Consider the following 25,472-nt stretch of genomic DNA (forward strand, 5'->3'; position numbering starts at 1 on the left):
GGCATTGTCTTGCTGAAATAAGCAGGGACGTCCCTGAAAAAGACGTTGCTTGGATGGCAGCATGTGTTGCTCCAAAACCTGGATGTACCTTTCAGCATTGACGGTGCCATCACAGATGTGTAAGTTGTCCATGCCATGGGCACTAACACACCCCCATACCATCACAGGTGCTGGCTTTTGAACTTTGCACTGGTAACACTCTGCATGGTCTTTTTCCTCTTTTGCCCAGAGGACACGATGTCCATGATTTCCAAAAGCAATTTGAAATGTGGACTCATCAGACCACAGCACACTTTTCCACTTTGTGTCTGTCCATTTCAAATGAGCTCGGGCCCAGAGAAGGCGGTAAAAAAAAAGTGATGCAGGGTTTTAAAAAGGAATAGTTTGCACCATGTGTCATGCTTAATTATCACGTTACAGGGTAACATATGTCACGTCACAGAATCAAATGGATGTCAACATTGTTTGAGCTTTACTTTGGAGACCAAGCATTCAACACAGTCAAAACTATTCCATTTATTAATATTATTAGTTCAACCAATAATTTCGACCACTTTTTACCAGAATTGGTGCAACTAAAACTTTTGACCCCCTTTACAAACTGAAATTGACCTTTGTCACCATTCTTTCTGTTTTTAGCCCATAACATTCAGTCATAGATAGTTCAAACTATACCTGCCTTTTTGGGACATTTATGACCAGACAAATAATGCAGTATAGTTTTTAATATGATTGGAGCATCTTTTAATTTTGACCTCTGTGTAGCTAATTCTTCAAATGACCCCTACCTGGCTGCCTACTGAAAATTCAAGTGGCCAACCATTTTTTTTCAAAAGAGTAATGTCTAAAAATATTTGTGCCAAATTTGGTGCTTGTATCACCATTTTGCAGGATTGTTTCAGTTATATGCTGCCCTATAAATGTTATTTTACTTTTGTGTAAATACCATATCCACGGTAACAAGTGGAAAAAAGATATCCTCCTTTGACTGTTTCATTAATGAGTTCAAATCTTTTCTCCTATCTCTAAAATTTTTTTAACTGGCTAGACTGCTAATAAGACCAGCGCCGACCTCGCAAATTTTTGTTATTTTGATTTCTGTGGGAGCTACTAATTATAGGCGGAATGGAAACGGAACAACTGGTAATCCCTTACCAAAAAATAGTACTGATAAGTATATAAAAAGTAAACTAGAAGTACACTTGAAACATACTTGCATATACTACTTTTTGGTAAGGGATTGGCGGAATGGATGACAATCCATTCCGCCAATTACCACCAAATTACTGCCAAAAATGGATTATTTTTTGCTTATATTACACCCTAAACAAGTATTGATGAGATGATCAGATCTCACCATTAAAATAATCAAGTTATTTAACAACTACATAAAGCTTTAGGTCAGCATTAGAAACCCCAAACTCTTGACACAGCAGCAACAGAATAGCAGAACAAGGGCTTGTGTAGTGCCATCTAGTTAGTTAGTGAGGGTAAATTTTCCAATATGGCGATCTGCTATTCTGGTGATTAGTGCTGTCTCTGCATTCTCATTTGAGGGAGGGTGCTAAAGGGTTAAAATATGATGCAATAATCCTACATCCAGGGACAGCCCTCATATGTCCCCATCAGAAACACTGCACTTTCTCTGAGTTTTTTGGGCAAATTACACGGCAAACAAAGTGAAGTGACGATGCGGTGGAAAGTGGACGTGTTGTGGTTTGTTTATGACCCGGAGCACAAACGTGTCGAGGCGGTGGTGCAGGTGAGAGAACGCAGCTATTCTGGTTAGCTGTGTAGGCTAAAGGGCCTTTCATCATGAAGTCCAATCGAAAGAAAACATCTCTGCTCTTCAAAATAAGACAAAAGTGTCTTCAGCAACACCACCAGAGTTCAAAGCTGCAGAAGAGACCTTCATCTGGTCCCGAGAATCCAGCAGAACATCACCTGCTTCTAAATAAAAGGCTCTTTAAACAGCAACTATTTTATTATTTTTTAAAAAGCTGTTTCATTTTATATTTTAACAATAAATGAATGGATCATTAAAAATGTCCACGAATCAAAATCCAAAGACATTTGCACAGGTAGAAGCTCTCCACTTATTGCGCTCAAATTCATATTTTAGAAATGACTCTGTTCTGATAACAATATTAAAGACAATTACATGTTTTAGCGAAATTACAAGTTGAAATGACTATAAAAAATTCATCATGAGGTTTATGTCACAGAAATCCTACTTTACAATCACACTGCAGTCATTGTTAAATTATTTCCTGTTGCATTTATAATAAACATTTGTATTTATTTAATGTCTGTTTTTCTGGTTGAAATGAGATATAAATAATCTACCAGACTTGTGTATAAGTTTCCATGTTATTTTATTTGTCTACAAAATAAATGTCCAAGGTTCCTTATGTTAAACAAGAAATTATCTAATCAGAAATAACAGGTGGTTTTAATTTACAGATGAAAGGTTTCTAAAGAACCATTTAGTGATTTATTTAGCTATTTTAATTACAAGTGTTCTAAACTTTTTTAAAACAGTAATCAGAAATTTGGAGGTAACAAACAACAACAAAAAACATTTCCAAGGATTTTTCTTCAAAAAACTGCTCTATAAATGAGCAGTCCTATCACACGTTTCTGTTTTGTACAGATCAGCGATTTCTGCACAGATCCATTTTGTACAGATCAGTGGTTTCTGCCACTAGTCTTCTGTGTTTTGGCCCGACACGTCATTCCTATTGGACAGCGTGAAGGTACGTCACAGCTCAGAGCATTGAAAGTTGGATTGGGTTGAACTTTGACCGCGTCAGCCTGCCGACAAGCGGCAATGCACGCTCCCGTCAGAAGCGTCAGTTTAGATCGGCTTTTGACGCGACGCCTCTAAAAAGCAACGCATCTTATTGAAAATAATGTTTTTTTGACCGATTTTTGATGCTTCTGACGTGTTCAGTGTGAAAGGCCCATAACACTTACCGACACAACCACTCCCATTTGCCTCCTCTTCCCTTCTCCACTGGGAACTAAAAAAAAACTTGTCAGCCCTCTACCCGTGATATTTTTTTAAACAAAAATGTTGATTGTGATAATAAAGTATTTTGTTGTCACGTACAATGTTTGGCAAAATTCTATCCTAGGTCTTTTGGATCCTTTGGATCTATGAAGCTTAAATATGAAAAAGTATCGGTATCGATATCGGCAATACTGGGCCTGTATTTACTTGGTATCGGATCAATACCAAAACCCGCAGTATCACCCACCTCTGCTTTAAAGCACGAAAATCAAAAGTTATTTATGGCTGCATAGCAACGGAAGACACATGCGTGCTGCTGCAAAGCGACACTGACGTCACTTCCATGTCGGCTGTTTGTAGTTTTCTTTTTCTTCTTCTATGGCGTTTAACGACAGCCATCTGTAGTTTTTCGGATATCAGTAAAACTTTGTACCAATTGATTCATATAACACATCCCTGGTTTGACTCTCCAGAACGTGGTTTACAACACTATAACCGTCCAATCAGCAGCGAGTGGAGGTTCTTAGGAACTCTTCTGATTTGTTAGGAGTTAGGGCTTTGTTAGTAACGACCATGTCTGTGATCTGTTTTTTTTCTACAAAATTAAACAACTGAATGAACATCCTCCGAGGCCGGTGATTCCATAATTTTTGCCAGGGGTTGTATGTGTAGACGCCTCATAACTTGTTGCAAAGTAATCCACACATTCTCACGAGCGCCACTAGCTTAACAAAATCTGGTGAGCAAAGCAAAGGAAATTAAAGTGATGTCCCGTGTGTATGTGTCTGTGTGTGTGTGAGAGAGAAATAAATTCAAATGAACAATCCAAACTTGTTTCACTAAATCACTAAACTAAAAAAGTAATTTATACATTTATCTATATGCCATACGCCCTTTTCAGGTTTCAGATCCCGTAAAACCTCAGAGAGTTTGCCGCGCTGTGAGATCTCAGTAACAGTGAGAACTGCATTGAGACGCTCTGATCAGGCTACACTTGAACCGCTGCTCACGGACAACACCATTAACATCGCACCATAAAACTATTTTTATATTGTGCCTAAAACGCTCATGAATATATTCTCTGGGTTTATAGACGTTGTTATTGTTTGTTTTATGTAAACATGTGAGAATCACAGTCTGTCTCTCCGTTATTTTCAGTGGGAGCTGCTGTGAGCTACACTCGCTTCCTGATCATGTCGTTCTGGGGGAAAGTGAAGTTTGCTCTTTAACGTCTTGATTATTTTCTTTACAACACTGTTTGTCCTCTTTGTTCCAGACTAATATAAGATGGTTTGCGTTTATTAAATTCCACACAGATTAAACATAGCAGACACGGATTATTTGTTCTAATTGTTTTAGCAAGTTTTCAGGGTATCATGCATATAGTCTCTTATTAACGTGATGAAAAGCATAAAAATTACATTTTCTAGTATAATATTCATTTACAATTGTCATCATGTGGATTCTCTATGTTGTTTTGACTGCAGCGACTCTCTGGCGCGCAAGGGATTATGGGATACGTGAAACCCCGAACCATATGTTTTTGTTATAGAGCATAAGACAAAGTCTTTCAGCAAGAAAGTACGTATTTCTAATGTGTGACACCATTCTGTATCGTAACTGAATCTCTGCTGTTTCTAACAAACCAAACCGTGGGAAAATCAGGTAAAAGGTCGGGGAGTTACGGATAATTGTAGTTGGGGATTCACATTCCGCAGTGCAAATAAATGCACTGTGGCGCAAACAGGGACCCATCCAAGATGGCGGCCGCGCTGATGCAGCGCCAGTCTATGTGGCGTCTACGTATATAATGTCTATGGTAACGACAATCTCACAGTGAACCACGCTCCGGAGATTCAAACCAGGGACGTTGGTTTAAAGTTTCACTGATGTCCGGAAAACTACAAACAGCCGACATGGAAGTGACGTCATTGTCGCTTTGCGGCAGCACGCGTACGTCTTCCGCTGCTGTGTAGAGGTAAATAACTTTCGATTTTCGTGCTTCAAACATTAAAGATGCCCCGAGACGTGTCTTCATCGAGCGGAGACGAAGCTGGCGGTGCTTCGACTGTGTCACTTCGACACGCCGGTACGTTCATTCATACCGTCAGCACGTGGCAGAACGTTCTGTAAAACTGCATATTTTATTCAAATTTGCAAAGTGACACGTTTATACAGTCATACCACACCCGCCGGGTTTCATAAATACGTGGAATTAATCCTTTGTAGTTCCTTAAAATCCAGTCAGACTTTTCTTGCTGAATCATGTATTCTGTGCAAATTGGGAATTAGGTCACTTCAGGAAGCGGGCAAATTCCCTCAGAGACCTCCACAGGAGTCACAAGTCTGCTGACAAACGGCGACCGAACTGACATTTATGTATTTCCTGCGTTTTGAAGGCCACATTTTGTGAAGAAAAGCCCAAGATTTTTATGTTTGTTACGGTCTTACTTTAAAGTTAAAAGAAACGAGGCATCAGGCCAAAACAAAGACGAGTGTAGAAATGTGTGTCAGAGGAACAAATACAGTTTTCTGAAGAAAATCCTTACAAATGCTTTTTTTTTTAACTTCAAGATTAATTTCTGATTACTGTACATTTTAAAGTAAAAACATTTATTACATTAGAAAACTTGTAATTAAAAAGATCCTTTAGAAATCTTTGTGAAGATATGATTTCTTGATTAACATAATAAGGAACCTTGGGTGTTTATTTTTAGACAAATAAAATAACATGAAAACTGTGTACATTTTTAAGTCTGGTAGATTCATTCATTTATATCTGCATTTCAACCTGGAAAAAGACAATGTAAATAAATACAAATATTATAAACACAGCAGGAGATGATGGAACAGTGTGTCTGTTAATTAGGATTCCTCAGTGTGACAGAAACCTCATGATGAAATAATTTTTTAATTGTCATTTAACATTTAATTACATCCATGTTGAGTATGTGATTGCTTTTAATGTAATAGGACAGAGTAACTACTGAAATATGAATATGACTATATATATATATATATATATATATATATATATATATACACACATACAAGGTCTATTAGAAAAGTATCCGACCGTATTATTTTTTTCAAAAACCATATGGATTTGAATCACGTGTGATTGCATCAACCAAGCTTGAACCCTCGTGCACATGCGTGAGTTTTTTCATGCCTGTCGGTTGCTTCATTCGCCTGTGAGCAGGCTTTGAGTGAGGTGTGGTCCAACCCTCTCGTCTATTTTTTATTGCGAATAAATGTCTGAACGATTTCGATCTTTGCTGCATCAATTTTTTTTCCAGAAACTGTGAGAGACCTCCAGGTGGACACTGTTTGTAAAATTAATATGGCTTTCAGGGACGATTTTATGGGGATTAAACAGATTACGGGGTGTTACTGCCCCTTTAAGGACGGCCCACAACTGCTGAGAGCGCGGCGCGCTCCCAGTGCCGATGGACAGGCTGACACCCCGCACAACCAGATCATTTCCAACGTGAAAGCTTTGTTGATCCGGGACCTCGTCTGACTTTCACAAAAAGGCAGAAGATGTGGACATCAGCACTTTTTCCGGCACATTCCACCGTTACAGGAGTTTTTTTTTTTTCATGGAAAAAGAAGCCGAGGGACGCGCCACGGAGCCGTTCATTACGCAGGAGAAAACCACCTCGGTGTTGGTCTCACAGGACAGCTTAAAGGTGGATTTCAGACGGATTCCGGTTGCTTTCCAGTCATCAATGTGAAAAGACGTGCTGATGTCCACGACTTTTCACACTTCCTGTGCTAGTCAGAGGACATACCGGATCAAGACAACGGCACATTTCACTGTTACAGGAGTTTTTGTCATGGAAAGAGGAACAAAGGCGGAGGAATTCCACGCATCGCGGCGGAGCTGCATGGCGAAAAGAAACGCTGTGATGAATCCTCACAGGACATGTTCTGGCATGTCCAGCTCATGCACAGTCACAATCGGATATTCACACGACTGGAAAGCAACTGGAATCCGTCTGAAATCCACCTGAAAGCCGTCCTGTGAGACCAACACCAAGGTGGTTTTGTCCCGCGTAATGAACGGCTCCGTGGCGCGTCCCTCGGCTTCTTTTTCCATAAAAAAAAAAACTCCTGTAACGGCGGAATGTGCCTGAAAAAGTGCTGATTTCCACATCTTCTACGTTTTTGTGAAAGTCAGACGAGGTCCCGGATCAACAAAGCTTTCACGTTGGAAATGATCTGGTTGTGCGGAGTGTCAGCCTGTCCATCGGCGCTGGGAGCACACTGCGCTCTCAGCAGTTGTGGGCCGTCCTTAAAGGGGCAGTAACACTCCTTAATCTGTTTAATCCCCATAAAATCGTCCCTGAAAGCCATATTAATTTTTCGAACGGTGTCCACCTGGAGGTCTCTTACAGTTTCTGGAAAAAAACTGATGCAGCAAAGATCCAAATCGTTCAGACATTTATTCGCAATAAGAAATAGACAAGAGGGGTAGACCACACCTCACTCAAAGCCTGCTCACAGGTGAATGACGCAACCGACTAGCATGAAAAAACTCAGGCATGCGCACGAGGGTTCAAGCTTGTCTGACGCAATCACACGTGATTCAAATCCATACGGTTTTTGAAAAAAATAATAAGGTCGGATACTTTTCTAACAGACATTGTGTGTGTGTGTGTGTGTGTGTCTAGACACACGTACTTAGACACACACACTGATCTCACAGTTTTGGAGCGTGAGATCGATAGACGGATCAGTGCAGCATCTGCAGTGATGCGGTCGCTGTATTGGACCGTCGTGGTGAAGAGAGAGCTAAGTAGGGGGGCAAAGCTCTCGATTTACCGATCGATCTACGTTCTGATCCTCACCTATGGTCATGAGATTTGGCTCATGACCGAAAGAACGAGATCGCGAGCACAAGCGGCCGAGATGAGTTTCCTCCGCAGGGTGGCTGGGCGCTCCCTTAGAGATAGGGTGAGGAGCTCGGTCACTCGGGAGGAGCTCGGAGTCGAGCCGCTGCTCCTCCACATCGAAAGGAGTCAGTTGAGGTGGCTCGGGCATCTTTTCCGGATGCCCGCTGGACGCCTCTCTGGAGAGGTGTTCCGGGCACGTCCCACTGGGAGGAGGCCCCGGGGAAGACCCAGGACACGCTGGAGGGACTACATCTCTCGGCTGGCTTTGGAACGCCTTGGGGTTCCTCCGGAGGAGCTGGGGGAGGTGTGTGTGGATCGGGAGGTCTGGGCGACTTTGCTTGAGCTGCTGCTCCCGCGACCTGACTCCGGATAAAGCGGAAGAAAATGGATGGATGGATGGATTTTAATAGATTAATTTGATTAGTTGTTTCAGCTCTAGCTTATAGCAACATGCTAATTTCCATCTGTAGTCCCAGTAACATAGAAACAGACTAAGAACACACAACATACCAAAATAAATTAATCATGACAGAAAAACAATTGAAACAGAATACACATACAAATATTTACAATTCAAAGTAACAATAATTGATAGATAATAAGTAGCTGACAGGTGGAGGAACCAAAAGAGTTTCATGATAGGTGTTGAGGTGCAAAAGTACTGTATTAAAGTGAGAAGTGCTAAGTGTAAAAGTGCTTCAGTGCCTGGTTGTAATTGCACATTACAGTACTAGGTTGTATTGCATGATGCCCAATACACTCATTTGCACATGCACAAGTGTAAATATTGCACAGGGTGTCATAAACAAGTCTATTGTGTAAAGACTACTAAACCATTTAATAAAATAAAATACACAAGGGCATTGTGTACATATAACTGAAAAGAAACTCAAATGGTGCCTCCACAGTTGAATTGTTTTTAGGCTACAGATGGTTGCATGTCTGATTTGCCAGTAACCAAGCTTTCAATTGTCCTTTGAAAGTACTGAAAGTGGTGCTCTCCCTGATTGTGACTGGGAGGTTGTTCCAAGCTTGCCCACCTTTAATGGATAACACGTTCTGACCAAAGGTGGTCCTTCTATGAGTAATCTCACAGTCACCTCTTGTGTCAGATCTTGTACCATACCCTGTGAATCTTTTTATGTGTATAAATTCTTTGACAGGAGATGGTGCTGGTTAGGGTTGGGTATGGAGAACCGGTTCTTTTCGGGTATTGTTAAGAAATTATTTGATCCACCAATATCAATAGTCTTTTTGTTTAACGATTCCCTTATCAGTGCTTCAGAGTGGCCGTTGTTTTTGAGGGTGTTTGTCTGGAAAATGATCATTCCTCTACGTTGATTACAAACCCTGCAGGCTCTGTAATCAACTGCTTCTGCAGCGTGACTCCACTTTGAAGCATGAACCATGAAGCAGTGCTTTGGCTCATTGGTTCTTTGATTTGCTGCTCTTCAGAAGCAGCAAGTCTACTTCTTAACTCCTCTCAAAGCCATTAAAATATATCAATCATGAGTCACTCTTGTGTGGATTAAAGTGACTAACTGGGACTCTTGTCTTGTTGCAATCAAGAAAACAGAATCGTCCTCCGTTCCGTTGGCGCAGCTCCAAATGCTGCGCAGCTCTCTGCTGAGACAGAGTCCGGTTGGAATTAATAACTTCAAAGCGAATTGCCGCTTTTAAATCAAATGACACCTCTTTCCAAATGCTGTAATACAGACAATAAACTACAATCGACTAAAATGTTTTTTTCCTCCCAAAATGAGACGTCCTGTATTCTTTATGAATTACATCCTGACATGCAGCACAGCCAGTTGCAAGAGCTCAGCTCAGACGTATGGAAAGACATTCAGGCCAATAATGCCTGAAAGGAAATGCTTTTGACAAAATTTACAGATTTTGTCCAGAGATCAAGGATCCACCATGTAGCATTTATTATGTCCAGAGTTTAAGGATGCAGTGGCTAATTTCATATTTATTTACTTTAAGACTCAATAAAATGTTGTTGACATAGAAAGCCTGTAAAGCCTACTTTTAGTACACAGAAAATTCACAAGAATTACACTATGTAACACAGTTTTTGTTCCTGGCTTCAACTGGTAAGGTTGGTAAGGTTAGTCCTTACTGGCGTAAAGTGCCTTGATTCGACTTTCTTATGATCTGGTACTATATAAATATAATTATAAGTGAATAGTATATTGATGTGTATGTCTGTGTGTCGACATGTAGTAGTGAATTTATATTTATGTAAATATGACTGATTAGAATTGTTGGACTTGTACTAGCAGGGGTGGGCGCTAATAAGCTTTGCTTCAGCCCACACCCTTTCGGACTCACTAGTTTTGTCTGTGTTTGTTTGTGGAATTGTTCATTTTTTTCTATTTGAATATTTTGTGTGCCGAATTAAAAAAAACTTTGTCACTTGTCATTATATTTCAACTGCTTATGTCTAAAGTCTATGGAAAAATGACTACATTCAGCACAAACTTTGATTTTTTTTTTTTTTTTTTTTACGTTCTAGAAAGTTCTAAAAGTTTCTTGAAATTTCTAGATAATTCTGGAAACTTCTAGAAAATTCTGGACAGTTCTAGCAGTTAAAGAATATTCTAGAAGACTACTCAGTAGTAGTGAAGGCGAATCGAAAATATTCTTGAACACAGACAAATTTCAAAATATCACTGTCCTGATCACAGAAGCAAGGTTTCTGTGGAATAACAGCTATTTTCTGTTTATTTAAGGCATAACAGGTTAGGAAAACACACTGTGTACCCAGGAACAAAACAAAAATAAAAATGTTACATAGTATTATTGATAAGGAATCAGATCGATAAGCGGAATTGATAATGGTGTCAATATCGATAAACTCGTATCAATACCCATCCCTAGTGCTGGTCTATGTAAACATTTATATATGAAGCAGGCATATTTGAATACCTTCATATCTTCAAAGTCTAGAAACGTATGCTTTCCCAGAACCTTACGGTGATGTAAGAGTTAGATTGTCTATCATATATCTTAACTGCTCTGTTATACAGCTGCTCTGTGGATTTTAATACTGAGGTATCTGCAAATGCCCAGTTAGTGAAACAGTAGTTAGTGTTTGATAAAAACATGCAAAAGAGATATGTTTTGGCTACATTAATTGTTAGAGAGGGATGTATATGTTTAAAATTTAGTAAATTAAAATTTACTGTGTTTTTGACCCTTTTAATGTGTTTTTTGATGGACAAGTTTGAGTCCAAGATACACTCAACAAAAATATAAACGCAACACTTTTGGTTTTGCTCCCATTTTGTATGAGATGAACTCAAAGATCTAAAACTTTTTCCACATACACAATATCACCATTTCCCTCAAATATTGTTCACAAATCAGTCTAAATCTGTGATAGTGAGCACTTCTCCTTTGCTGAGATAATCCATCCCACCTCACAGGTGTGCCATATCAAGATGCTGATTAGACACCATGATTAGTGCACAGGTGTGCCTTAGACTACCCACAAAAAAAGGCCACTCTGAAAGGTGCAGTTTTGTTTTATTGGGGGGGGGGATACCAGTCAGTATCTGGTGTGACCACCATTTGCCTCATGCAATGCAACACATCTCCTTCGCATAGAGTTGATCAGGTTGTCAGTTGTGGCCTGTGGAATGTTGGTCCACTCCTCTTCAATGGCTGTGCGAAGTTGCTGGATATTGGCAGGAACTGGTACACGCTGTCGTATACGCCGGTCCAGAGCATCCCAAACATGCTCAATGGGTGACATGTCCGGTGAGTATGCCGGCCATGCAAGAACTGGGACATTTTCAGCTTCCAAGAATTGTGTACAGATCCTTGCAACATGGGGCCGTGCATTATCCTGCTGCAACATGAGGTGATGTTCTTGGATGTATGGCACAACAATGGGCCTCAGGATCTCGTCACAGTATCTCTGTGCATTCAAAATGTCATCAATAAAATGCACCTGTGTTCTTCGTCCATAACAGACGCCTGCCCATACCATAACCCCACCACCACCATGGGCCACTCGATCCACAACATTGACATCAGAAAACCGCTCACCCACACGACGCCACACACGCTGTCTGCCATCTGCCCTGAACAGTGTGAACCGGGATTCATCCGTGAAGAGAACACCTCTCCAACGTGCCAAACGCCAGCGAATGTGAGCATTTGCCCACTCAAGTCGGTTACGACGACAAACTGGAGTCAGGTCGAGACCCCGATGAGGACGACGAGCATGCAGATGAGCTTCCCTGAGACGGTTTCTGACAGTTTGTGCAACAATTCTTTGGTTATGCAAACCGATTGTTTCAGCAGCTGTCCGAGTGGCTGGTCTCAGACGATCTTGGAGGTGAACATGCTGGATGTGGAGGTCCTGGGCTGGTGTGGTTACACGTGGTCTGCGGTTGTGAGGCTGGTTGGATGTACTGCCAAATTTTCTGAAACGCCTTTGGAGACGGCTTATGGTAGAGAAATGAACATTCAGTACACGAGCAACAGCTCTGGTTGACATTCCTGCTGTCAGCATGCCAATTGCATGCTCCCTCAAATCTTGCGACATCTGTGGCATTGTGCTGTGTGATAAAACTGCACCTTTCAGAGTGGCCTTTTATTGTGGGCAGTCTAAGGCACACCTGTGCACTAATCATGGTGTCTAATCAGCATCTTGATATGGCACACCTGTGAGGTGGGATGGATTATCTCAGCAAAGGAGAAGTGCTCACTATCACAGATTTAGACTAGTTTGTGAACAATATTTGAGGGAAATGGTGATATTGTGTATGTGGAAAAAGTTTTAGGTCTTTGAGTTCATCTCATACAAAATGGGAGCAAAACCAAGTGTTGCGTTTATATTTTTTTGAGTGTAGTAGCTGAGACGGATGTAAAGTTGAAGGAGGAGGTTTGTTCTACTTGTAAAACAGATAAATATCTTAACAGCAAATTTATTAACACTAATACACAAATCTGAAACACTATTAATAATACTACAGATGCTATATTTACTCATTTTCATGTATTCCTTGTGTATTATATGTAAAAGTGACATGTTATAATAAAGAGTGTTTGAGCCGCTAGGTGTTTTTAATGTGAAATATGAAACTGTCTTAGGTGCGGGAGGTCTGGCAAAACCAAAGTCATTTTTGTGAGTTTTAGTTAAGTTCATCATTTAGAATCCCAGGCTAATAAATTTGAGATTTGTCATAACCCTAATGTACATGCTACGCTGTACATGTGCAGCTCCTCGCGGGTTTGCAGAGGAAGCTCACACACGGTGGTCATTAATGAGCAGCTACAGTCGTTCCTCTTTGGAGCTCTTCTGTGGTTCCATGATGTTCTCGTCATAGATGAAATTATGCTATCTTGTTGTGTGTCCCACAGGTGAGAAGACCAGCAGGTATCAGTGTCCGGCTGACTTTGTGCCTTTCTGCCACGAGCCCTGCAGCAGCATGCTGACACACAGCCTGAACAGCAGCAACCGTGAAATATGGCTCATTCAAGCGCCCGCCGTCTTTAACCCTCAGAGGTGTGCAACACTCTCTTGTTCTCGTTGTAGTCACCTGCTTTTTAAACTATCATCTTATACATGACTTTCAAAATGTTCATGTTTTAAATATTTTAATGGCCTTGATTTTGTAATCACACAATCGCACAGTGGCTTAGTGGTTAGCACTGTTGCCTCACAGTGAGTAGGTTGTGGGTTCAATTCCCGGGGCCTTTCTGTGTGGAGTTTGCATGTTCTCCCCGTGTTTGCGTGGGTTTCCTCCGGGTGCTCCGGTTTCCTCCCACATCCAAAGACATGCGGGTTAGGTGGATTGGAATCTTTAATAAAATTGTCCTTAGGTGTGCATGTGGGTGTGTCTGTGTTTGTCTGTTTGTGGCCCTGCGACAGACTGGCGTCCTGTCCTGGGTGTACCCCGCCTCACGCCCTATGACTGCTGGGATAGGCTCCAGCCCCCCCCGCGACCCTTGATTGGATTAAGCGGTAGAAGATGGATGGATGGCTTTTATCTACCTTCTACTGTTAAATGTTTTTATAAGTTCATGTTAAAATCCCCAAAATTTCACAGCATTGATTTAAATTGTAGTATTTTGTGTAGGTCTAGATGCTTATTCATTTTTTTTTTTTTTGGTATCACAGTAAGTTATCAGTGCATCTAACAAATAAATGAGCAGTCTGCACAAAACACTGCCACAGTTAATTTAACAAAAATCACAGAAGTTGACAAATTGCAGAGCGCAGCACTGAAGACAGATATGCATTTTAGATAGAGAGATATGCAGTATTGGGCACAGCTAACCAAAAAGTTAGTTTCGATAACAGCTAATCAGCTAATTGAAAAGTTATCTTTTATGAAGCTAAACCGATAAACTACCCAATAAATTATCGGAAGCTACAGCTAACCGATAACTTTCAGTATTGTCCTAATCAGTTTTTAGTAAGTCAATGAGAGTGACTTACTAAAAAAAAAAAAAAAAAAGCTAACTCTATGAAAAGTACACTTGCAACTACTAACAAGCTCATTTTGAGTTTTAACACCATGACTGCTTCGGGTAGCATTAAAGGCGACCACAGACCCAAACAATGAGTCAGCACTTCTGTCTTTGTGCGCCCTGCCCACTACTGGAAGCTCCTGTTTACTACATAGCTTGCAGCAGTGAAGCAGCTGAGAGGAGAAGTGAAGCTCAACTCTACACACACACACACAAAAAATACATCATTATTCCTTAACAGAATATAGTAGTGTCGCCGTGAGGCAGAGGTCTCAGAAAATAAAGCAGTTTTGACTTATGGTTTTGATTTATAAATCAAATTAATACGAATAGAATAACTCCAAGGCAACACGGTGGCTTAGTGGTTAGCACTGTTGCCTCACAGCGAGAAGGTCATGGGTTTAATTCCTGCCTGTGACCTTTCTTTGTGGAGTGTTCATGTTTGCGTGAGTTTCCTCTGGGTGCTCCGGTTTCCTCCCTCATCCAAAGACATGCGGATTAGGTGGATTGGAATCTTTAAATTGTCCATAGGTGTGCGAGTGGGTGTGAATGTGTTTGTCTGTTTGTGGCCCTGCGACAGACTGGCGTTCTGTCCTGGGTGTACCCCGCCTTGCGCTCTATGACTGCTGGGATAGGCTCCAGCCCCCCGTGACCCTTGATTGGACTAAGCGGTTGAAGATGAGTATGTGAGTGAGAATAACTCCATTAATGTCAATTCTGTCATTTGTACAAAGTTAAAATATAACATATCTTTTAATTTTAAATAATGCACAGGGATGCTTATTCCCCATCTTTGGACGGTTTTCCATCTTTTTGTAAATTCTTCCCGTCTAAAAGAAATGCAGGGCTGTGAAAAATCCATGGATCCGTGAAATTCCGCGGATTTCATCATGGGGGGAGGTGTTAGTGTTTTACTCTGTAATCATGATTGTCACTGAGTTTTTAAAATGTCTATCGCAAAGTGTTCTTTTTTTAATGACATCGTGCAAGTTTTTTAAGACCGCGGCAGTCCGTGGACACCTCGGAGGGCTTCAGTATTATGGTATGATATTATGATATATCTCTTTACCTAGTCTGAAAGCAGTTATGAAGTTATTTATAACATTTTAGCTGAGAGTTATGATTTTAATTGCCTAGTCTTTGAGCTCAATCACAAACAAACTAAATAAAGTTTCATGAATATTTAGCTATATTTGTAAACTGTTGTGTTGTTATATTCTGTACATGCTCCTACAGGATGCACAACATGCATTCAAAAGCCACATGTTGTGCCATACTGCATGAGATCACAAGAGAAATTTAACAGCTGTTTCAGGTCCAAATTTAGTCCAAAGAATGCACCAGAATGCACCACAGGGCACTTGTATTCTCAAAAACTTTCTGGGTATGGGGGGGAGACATCTTTTGCTGTTTTGAATATTATAGATGAATCATATTGCTGTCTTTTTTTTCCTCCTAAGCATCCATGAATGCACTAATTCAGAAGTTTTGTTAAAAAAAACAAAACAAACAAAAAAAACACAGATGCCAAAGGGATTATGGGTAAAATATGCGTCCGCTAACACTGATTGGTTGACTCATTCATTCTATGTAAAAACCAACACATTGTGAGGTATGTATGTGTTTACATATAAATGTGCTTTTGTAAAATATACTTTTTTTTTTTAAGGCATTTGCAAAAGCTAAAAGTTGTGATTAGACAACCGTCTGATATAACCGGGGTCAAAATAAAGATGCTCAGTACTTAGGGCGAATACTGCCACGAACACTACTGGCCAGGAGATGGCAGTAGAGACCCTGAAAATTTGCTAAAACAAATATTCCAAATAAATAATCAGTCCGTGTGTGCTACATTTAAGATGCGTGGAATTTAATAAACGCAAACAGAATTTCAGACATCTTATATATTACTCTGGAACAAAGAGCACAGACTGTTTGACAAAAGCAACATATTAAAGAGCCAACAGGAAACAATTGCAGCTCAAGTGAGCGGCCTCACTTGAATAATACAGCGACAACAAAAAATTTTTTTTTTAATTTTCTGTGTACAAAAAGTAGGCTTTACAGGTTTTCTGTGTCAACATTTTATTCAGTCTTAAATAAATATGAAATTGGTCACTGGATCTTTGATCTCTGGACATAAATAGAAATAAACAAAATCTGTAGTTTTTGTCAGAAGCATTTCTTTTCAGACATTAATGGCATGAATGTCTCTCCATACCTCTGAGCTGAGCTCAGTCGGCTGCTGCACGTCAGCGCAGGACATCTCATTTTGGGAGGAAAAAAGTTTTGATCGATTGCAGTTTATTGTTTGTATTACAATGTTTGGAAAGAGGTGTCATTTGATTTAAAACAGCGATTTGCTTTGAAGTTATTAATTCCGACTGGACTCTAACTCGGCAGAGAGCGGCACAGTGTTTGGAGCTGTGCAAACGGAACGGAGGATGATTCTTGTTTCTTACTTGCAACAAGACAGGAGTCCCAGTTAGTGACTTTAATCTGCACAAAAGGGACTCATGATTAACATAATTTAATGGCTTTGAGAAGAGTTAAGAAGCGGACTTGTCTCTTCTGAAAAGCAGTGCAGCATAGAACCAATGAAGCAGCGGGTTGGAGCACTGCTTCATTGGTTCAACCTTCAAAGCAGAGTCGCATTGCAGAGGCGGTTGATTACAGAGACACTGCAGGGTCTGCAATCAATGCAGTGAGATGATCATTTTCCCGACAAACGGCCTTAAAAACATCGGTCGCTCTGAAGGACCGATAAGCAAAAAGGCTACTGATGCCAGTGCCAATCAAATCATTTCTTAACGATTCTTGAAAAGAACCTGTTCCCGATACCCAACTCTAATCAGTTTTTTTTGTAAGTCAATGAAAGTGACTTACTAAACAAAAGCTAACTCTATGAAAAGTAAGATAGTGGAACCAACGAATCCCTTTTGTTTGTTGACACGACACTCGGAGCAGGTACACTGAAAATGAGCTTTTCAATGAATGTTTTGCAGCATAGATTAAACCAGTAGCTATGTTCCTGGTTACTGGTTTAAACAACCATGTTATATTAAATATTTGGGCACATTTGTTGCTAACCCTCAGCCATTTAATTTATGTTTTTTCTTCATTTATAGTTGTATTTTTGGTCTCAAATTTTATCATGATTGACATTAAAAAGTCGTACATCTTAATCTGGATTGACCATAAATGGTCAATAATAAGATGAATGCATTTGTGGTTGCAATGTCAAGGAAGTGCAGCAACACTGTCCTGTATTAGCGTGCAGTTTTCCAATGGATGGTGTTTTGTGATCTGACAAACCGCCTATTTGTCAGATCACAAAACACACGTCAGACCTGTAGCCTGTCAATAACAAAACTCTACTTTTAAGATTAGGCTTAAAACTTTCCTTTTTGCTAAAGCTTATAGTTAGGGCTGGATCAGGTGACCCTAAACCATCCCTTAGTTATGCTGCTATAGACGTAGACTGCTGGGGGGTTCCCATGATGCACTGTTTCTTTCTCTTTTTGCTCTGTATGCACCACTCTGCATTTAATCATTAGTGATCGATCTCTGCTCCCCTCCACAGCATGTCTTTTTCCTGGTTCTCTCCCTCAGCCCCAACCAGTCCCAGCAGAAGACTGCCCCTCCCTGAGCCTGGTTCTGCTGGAGGTTTCTTCCTGTTAAAAGGGAGTTTTTCCTTCCCACTGTAGCCAAGTGCTTGCTCACAGGGGGTCGTTTTGACCGTTGGGGTTTTACATAATTATTGTATGGCCTTGCCTTACAATATAAAGCGCCTTGGGGCAACTGTTTGTTGTGATTTGGCGCTATATAAAAAAATTGATTGATTGATTGAACAATGCCGGACTCCATCACAGGTGAAAGTTAATGGAAATGAAGGACTGTCTCGCACAAAGTGGGACATCTGGTCACCCTATCTAACAACATGCTGCTGAATGGAGAAAAGTCTGTGTAGTTGAGGATCTCTTTCGACCAAAACCCGCCCCAACCTGCCCCTCTGTTTCTCAGGGGTCAGGAAGTCCCAGTGGTGACCACTGCAAAATACCTTGGTTTTCACCTGGACTCTGACCTTAGTGGAGACACCCACATCAAAGTATGCAGCAATGTGGCAATGCAGTTCCATACCCTTTTATGGGCATTGATGGGCAGTTACGTATGCTAATCATATGTTAATTAGGCTCACCAGGTACACGCTTTGTTTATGGGGAAATAGGATTCATCAAATCAGGACCACAGCTGCGAACAATTCTGTGGTTTAAGAACACGTTGATGAATCTGACAGTTTTCTTAAGAACCTTCTTAGGAACAGCTTAAGAAAGAATGTAAAAAGATTCTTAAGAAGATATTGGTGAATGAGGCCCACTGTGTTTATTCACTTTTACTTCTCCATTTCATCTTCAGAACATGTCCAGGGTTCAGGAACATGTAGTGAAGTTGTGGTGGTGCATGTGGCCCATAGCTAGCCCGTGGACTACTTTCATTCAGACAAGTCCATATAATCCCATGGAAATGATTATGGAACCAAAGCAGACACTTCCTCATTTTCTCTATCTCTCTCTCTCTCCATATATGTGTGCAGGTTTTGCAGTTAATCGTACAGTAACTTGAAGTTGTCAGTTTGTTGGAGTACCTTGGCGTCCAGCAGACCAGACTGTTGTTATTGCTGTCAGTGATTTGTCACCTTGTCTCTTCTGGTCTTCTATCATTCAGTTTCACTGGTGTGAAGGTTCCACTCTCCGGTCTTGAGACTCTACAGGTTCCTGCTGCTGAGGATGGGGCCAAAAATGGGAATGGCCAGCAGATATACAGGGTCTCGGCATCTCCCTGTGGAGCTTCAGAGCTGCACTTGCTAACAAGAAGCCAGAAGTCTTCAGATGCCCTGATTGTGGGTCCTGCTTTCTCAGGCCTCATCAAGGTGTGCGAGAGCTACGGAGACACTGATGCTCATCAGGTGCCACAGGTCATACGTGCTGCGTCAGTGCCCGCCCTACCGCCAGGGCTCAAACAGCGCTTTCACCCGTTTGGCATTAAGACCCCCACACTGAGCTGTGGGGCAACATCCGGAACCTCATCTGCAGCACTGCCCCCTGTGGCAGTCAAAGGATCTGCCATAGTACCAGGGCAGCAGGAGGAAATGAGGAAGAAGAAAAAGAAAGAAAAGCAAATAAAGGCTGAGGAAGAAGAGGGTGCAGTGAGAGTCAAAGAGGAACCTGGAGTGGAAGCTGAGAGTCAGGGTGGAGTGATTGTGGAGATCCAGGAGGGTGGAGCTTCAGAGGAGGGGATGAAAAAGAAGAAGAAAAAGAAGAAGAGAAGGAAGGAGGAGGAGGCTGAACAGCTAGGTCTGCAAGTGAAGGAGGAAATGGTACCAGTCAAATGTGAACCAATGGACACCTTGTATGGTGATGTAATAAAAGGTTCAGGCAAGACGAAAAAGAAGAAAAGCAGAAGCTGTGATGATGAGTAACTTCTGGGTGTTTGACTGTTAACCCTCTGAACCAGGCGGGCAGGAAACTCGTCCACATGGAACCTTCTCGTCAGGTGGCTTCGCTGAAATTTAGTGCAAATCCGGATAAAAGCATGAAATTTGGCACGAGGCTTCTCTGAGATGAACAAAGTGAATTTAGAAGGGGAGCCATCCTGGAGCTGACCTCTAATGAGCTACGGGGGTCAGTAAAGAATTACACAGGGGTCAAAATTTAAAAACGCTCCAATCATGTTGAAAAATATACCACATTATTTGTCTGATCATAACAAGTCCAAAAAGGTATAGTATGGACTATCTATGACTGAATTTTATTGGGTAAAACAGCAAAAATGGTGATAAAGATCAGTTTCAGTTTGTACAGGGGTCAAAAGTTAAAATTGCTCCAATTTTGGTAAAAACTGATGCAACTTATTGCTTGAAATAAAAGGATTAAAATGGAATAGTTTTGACTGTGTTGAATGCTTGGTCTCCAAAATAAAGGTCAAACAAGGTCGACGTCCATTGGCTTCTATGACATATGTTACCCTGTAACATAACTAAGCATGACAGATGGTGCAAACTATTCCTTTTTCAAATACTATCAACTCAACCAATAATTTGCATAATTTTTTACCAAAATTCGAGAACCTTTAACGTTTGATCCCTGTACAACTGAAACTGACCTTTGTCACCAGTTTTGCTGATTTTACCCCATAACTCCTGAACATTCAGTCATAGATAGTCCACACTATACCTTTTTGGAATTGTTACGATCAGACAAATGATGTGGTGTATTTTTCAATGTAATTGGAGCATTTTAAATTGACCCCTGTGTAATTCTTTATTGACCCCTGTAGCTCATTAGAGGTCAGCTCCAGGGTGGCTCCCCTTCTAAATTAACTTAGTACATCTCAGAGAAGCTTCATGCCAAATTTCATGCTTTTATCCACTTTTGCACTATCCTTCCAAATTTGGTTGCTAAGCTACCTGACTATCAGCCTGAACTCCAGATCTGCAAGAACCACATCCAGATGAAGTCCATCCCAACTGCTTGGTCACCACCATCCCCATCATGATGAGGTGAATTGAGTGAGTTTTATCACAGGTGTGATAAGGAGCATTCACAGTCAGTGTGCAGTCAGTTTAACCGGCTCGTTCACACCACTTGAAGCAGCTTCACGTGTGAAGAGAAATGCTGTAGGCAGGAAAACTACGGTGGCTGAGAAGTGCAAAAACACTTTTACAAATGGCGGAACACTTATACAAGAACTCCTGAAATAACTGTGCCAAGAAACACGAGTTTTCCTTTATAAAGGTTAATTCTGTAGTAGCAGAATTATAAAGATGGCAAAATCTGGCCGTATTTGGTAAGTTTTGATTGTAATAACATTACCACAGAGTTGCCCAAATGCCCAGTCTGGGGGGTGTTATCCGGTGTTACATTATACACTCTTGTTGGAGCCATAACTTCACACGACTGGAATGAAGTCGTCATGCTGAGGTTTCACCTTGTGCAACCAGAAGAAAGTGCCTCATTTACAGATCATCTGGGCTTCATCAGGGAGTCAAAGGTTAAAGGTAAAACCCAAACACCACCAGCACCAACTGTGTTTTCAACATGGTTTGTTCCTGCTTTTGTTATTAAGACTATGGATATCTGTACTGTAACTAGACAAGGCCAGTTTTGAAACTGTTTTGGAAAAAAAGACGTGAGTATCTGCTAGTAAACTACATTTCATTTGGGGAGACTCCTGAGATTTTTTTCCCTCATTTGTTTTGAATGTGACAACAAAAATTCTGGACTGACTGCTGCTGTTCTGATGCAAATATCCAGAATTAAAACCACTCTGACATTTTTGAAAAACTGGCACAAAATGTTATAATGGAGTCCCACAGTATGAGATCAGACGAGACCACATGGACAGATTCAGGGTACAGCTGATAAATGACACCGTTTTCCTCCAGTCTGGTGCAACAGTAGCTGTAAGTGAACAGATTTGTACAACATGAACACAGTGTTCACATTAACAGTACAGGGACAATGACAAATACTACAACCCCAATTCCAATGAAGTTGGGATGTTGTGTAAAATGTAAATAAAAACAGAATATAATGATTTGCAAATCCTCTTCAACCTATATTCAATTTAATAAACCACAAAGACAAGATATTTAATGTTCAAACTGATAAACTTTGTTTTTGTGCAAATATTTGCTCATTTTGAAATGGATGCCTGTAACACATTTCAAAAAAGCTGGGACAGTGGTATGTTTACCACTGTGTTACATCACCTTTCCTTCTAACAACACTCAATAAGCGTTTGGGAACTGAGGACACTAATTGTTGAAGCTTTGTAGGTGGAATTCATTCAATCAATCAATCAATTTTTTTATATAGCGCCAAATCACAACAAACAGTTGCCCCAAGGCGCTTTATATTGTAAGGCAAGGCCATACAATAATTATGTAAAACCCCAACGGTCAAAACGACCCCCTGTGAGCAAGCACTTGGCTACAGTGGGAAGGAAAAACTCCCTTTTAACAGGAAGAAACCTCCAGCAGAACCAGGCTCAGGGAGGGGCAGTCTTCTGCTGGGACTGGTTGGGGCTGAGGGAGAGAACCAGGAAAAAGACATGCTGTGGAGGGGAGCAGAGATCGATCACTAATGATTAAATGCAGAGTGGTGCATACAGAGCAAAAAGAGAAAGAAACAGTGCATCATGGGAACCCCCCAGCAGTCTACGTCTATAGCAGCATAACTAAGGGATGGTTCAGGGTCACCTGATCCAGCCCTAACTATAAGCTTTAGCAAAAAGGAAAGTTTTAAGCCTAATCTTAAAAGTAGAGAGGGTGTCTGTCTCCCTGATCTGAATTGGGAGCTGGTTCCACAGGAGAGGAGCCTGAAAGCTGAAGGCTCTGCCTCCCATTCTACTCTTACAAACCCTAGGAACTACAAGTAAGCCTGCAGTCTGAGAGCGAAGCGCTCTATTGGGGTGATATGGTACTACGAGGTCCCTAAGATAAGATGGGACCTGATTATTCAAAACCTTATAAGAAGAAGAATTTTAAATTCTATTCTAGAATTAACAGGAAGCCAATGAAGAGAGGCCAATATGGGTGAGATATGCTCTCTCCTTCTAGTCCCCGTCAGTACTCTAGCTGCAGCATTTTGAATTAACTGAAGGCTTTTTAGGGAACTTTTAGGACAACCTGATGATAATGAATTACAATAGTCCAGCCTAGAGGAAATAAATGCATGAATTAGTTTTTCAGCATCACTCTGAGACAAGACCTTTCTGATTTGTTGTGAATCTTTGTTGTGATTTGGCGCTATATAAAAAAAATTGATTGATTGATTGATTGATTTTAGAGATATTGCGTAAATGCAAAAAAGCAGTCCTACATATTTGTTTAATATGCGCTTTGAATGACATATCCTGATCAAAAATGACTCCAAGATTTCTCACAGTATTACTTTCGCATTCTTGCTTGATGTACGACTTCAGTTGTTCAACGGTTCGGGGTCTCCTTGTCGTATTTTGTGCTTCATAATGCACCACACATTTTCAATGGGTGACAGGTCTGGACTGCAGGCAGGCCAGTCTAGTACCTGCACTCTTTTACTACGAAGCCACGCTGTTGTAACACATGCAGAATGTGGCTTGGCATTGTCTTGCTGAAATAAACAGGGACGTCCCTGAACAAGATGTTGCTTGGATGGCAGCATGTGTTGCTCCAAAACCTGGATGTACCTTTCAGCATTGATGGTATGGGGGTGTGTTAGTGCCCATGGGCACTAACACACCCCCATACCATCACAGATGCTGGTTTTTAAACTTTGCGCTGGTAACAATCTGGATGGTCTTTTTCCTCTTTTGTCCGGAGGACACAACGTCCATGATTTCCAAGAACAATTTGAAATGTGGACTCATCAGACCACAGCACACTTTTCCACTTTGCGTCTGTCCATTTCAAATGAGTTCTGGCCCAGAGAAGGCGGTGGTGTTTCTGGATGTTGTTGATGTATGGCTTTCACTTTGCATGGTAGAGTTTTAACTTGCACTTGTAGATGTAGCGACAAACTGTGTTAACTGACAATGGTTTTCTGAAGTGTTCCTGAGCCCACGCGGTAAGATCCTTTACACACTGATGTCAGTTTTTAATGCAGTGCTGCCTGAGGGATCGAAGGTCACGGGCATTCAATGTTGGTTTTCGGCCTTGCCGCTTACGTCTCGTAAGTTCTCCAGATTCTCTGAATCTTCTGATTATATTTTGGACTGTAGATGATGGAATCCCTAAATTCCTTGCAATTGAACGTTGAGAAACATTGTTCTTAAACTGTTGGACTATTTTTTTCACGTAGTTGTTCAGAAAGTGGTGATCCTCACCCCATCTTTGTTTGTGAACAGCTCAGCCTTTTGGGGATGCTCCTTTTATACCCAATCATGACATTCACCTGTTTCCAATTAGGTGTTCTTCGAGCATTCATCAGCTTTCCCAGTCTTGTTGCCCGTCCCAACTTTTTTGAAAGGTGTTGCGGGCATCAATTTAAAAATATTTAAAAATATTTGCACAAAAACAAAGTTTATCAGTTTGATCATTAAATATCTTGTCTTTGTGGTGTATTCAGTTGAATATAGGTTGAAGAGGATTTGCAAATCATTGTATTCTGTTTTTATTTACATTCTACACAACGTCCCAACTTCATTGGAATTGGGGTTGTACACAACCCCTTCAGCTTTCATTGCATCATTATGAGAAAAAAGACTTTAATCATATAAATATATAAAACAGTAGAGATTTACATAAATGTTTCCACTTTGAGATGAAATAATATTTATATGGACTTTTTATTTAATGTCTTGAAATGTAAAGTAATTTTCCTGGTATGTTTAATTTGTGCTTTTGCTGCCACATTAGCATTTAAATTTGTCTCCAAAAGTTATAGTGCGTCCACAGAAAGCTCCTGTGATTTGCATGAATGTTGAATTATCTGCATTTCCAGAGCAGAAATAAATTTTATGCAGTTGTGAAACAAGCTGTTCTGACAGGCAGATGGCGCTATAGTCCACCGTTTTTACTGTTGCGTGTCTTCTAGCCTTTGGTTGTATTGACACACAGTGGACACTGGATTTTTACACATTTTGGTTGCTTTATGCCATTTTTGGGGGGGGGATTCAAGCTTATCTTTTTTTTTTTTTTTTTCTATTCCTATTTCTGAAATGATCACCTTTAAAAAAAAAAAAAAAAAAATCCAACACTATAAATTCAGGAAAAAAAAAATATAAAAAATACAAAAGTTGCACTTTTACCTGTTTCTGCAGTCAGAAAGACTGAAGTCCTTCAGAGTTGTGTGTCTTTTGGTAGCTTCCTTCACTCATCTCCTTGCACACTCAGATTTGAGGAGTATTTCTCTCTACTGACAGACTTACCACACACAATCATAATTTGTAACCAGATAATTTTAGAAATGTTAAAATAGAGGAGCCCAATTTTATAATTTTTTTTTAATGGCATAAAGAAATAAAAATAGGCACATTGTTGTGGACAGTGTGTTCCGATGTCATAGACCTGCATTGATCATCTTGTAGAG

At 40.6% G+C, this 25,472-nt stretch overlaps 1 protein-coding gene across 2 annotated transcripts; it reads left to right on the top strand.

Moving 5' to 3' along the window:
- Window positions 1-4,966: 4,966 nt before the first annotated feature.
- On the top strand, window positions 4,967-21,767 carry polr1g (RNA polymerase I subunit G). 2 transcript variants are annotated; one of them, XM_034168679.1, is made up of 4 exons: window positions 4,967-5,104; window positions 13,296-13,432; window positions 19,126-19,893; window positions 20,883-21,767. In XM_034168679.1, exons 1-3 carry the CDS (start codon window positions 5,030-5,032, stop codon window positions 19,877-19,879), a joined length of 966 nt encoding a protein of 321 aa, XP_034024570.1. In that variant the 5' UTR covers window positions 4,967-5,029; the 3' UTR covers window positions 19,880-19,893; window positions 20,883-21,767. The 2 variants fall into 2 exon arrangements, with proteins under 2 accessions (XP_034024570.1, XP_034024569.1); XM_034168678.1 differs by having other exon boundaries at window positions 4,967-5,102; window positions 13,288-13,432.
- Window positions 21,768-25,472: the final 3,705 nt, after the last annotated feature.

Source organism: Thalassophryne amazonica, chromosome 4 (assembly GCF_902500255.1).
Source record: "Thalassophryne amazonica chromosome 4, fThaAma1.1, whole genome shotgun sequence".
NCBI lineage: Eukaryota > Metazoa > Chordata > Actinopteri > Batrachoidiformes > Batrachoididae > Thalassophryne > Thalassophryne amazonica.

Bases quoted from the DNA above. Each gene is read 5' to 3' on its own strand.
- polr1g (XM_034168678.1), top strand. From the start codon at position 5,030: ATGCCCCGAGACGTGTCTTCATCGAGCGGAGACGAAGCTGGCGGTGCT. The intron at 5,103-13,287 runs GTACGTTCATTC...TGTGTCCCACAG, and splicing joins TGTGTCACTTCGACACGCCG to GTGAGAAGACCAGCAGGTAT. The intron at 13,433-19,125 runs GTGTGCAACACT...TCTATCATTCAG, and splicing joins GCCGTCTTTAACCCTCAGAG to TTTCACTGGTGTGAAGGTTC.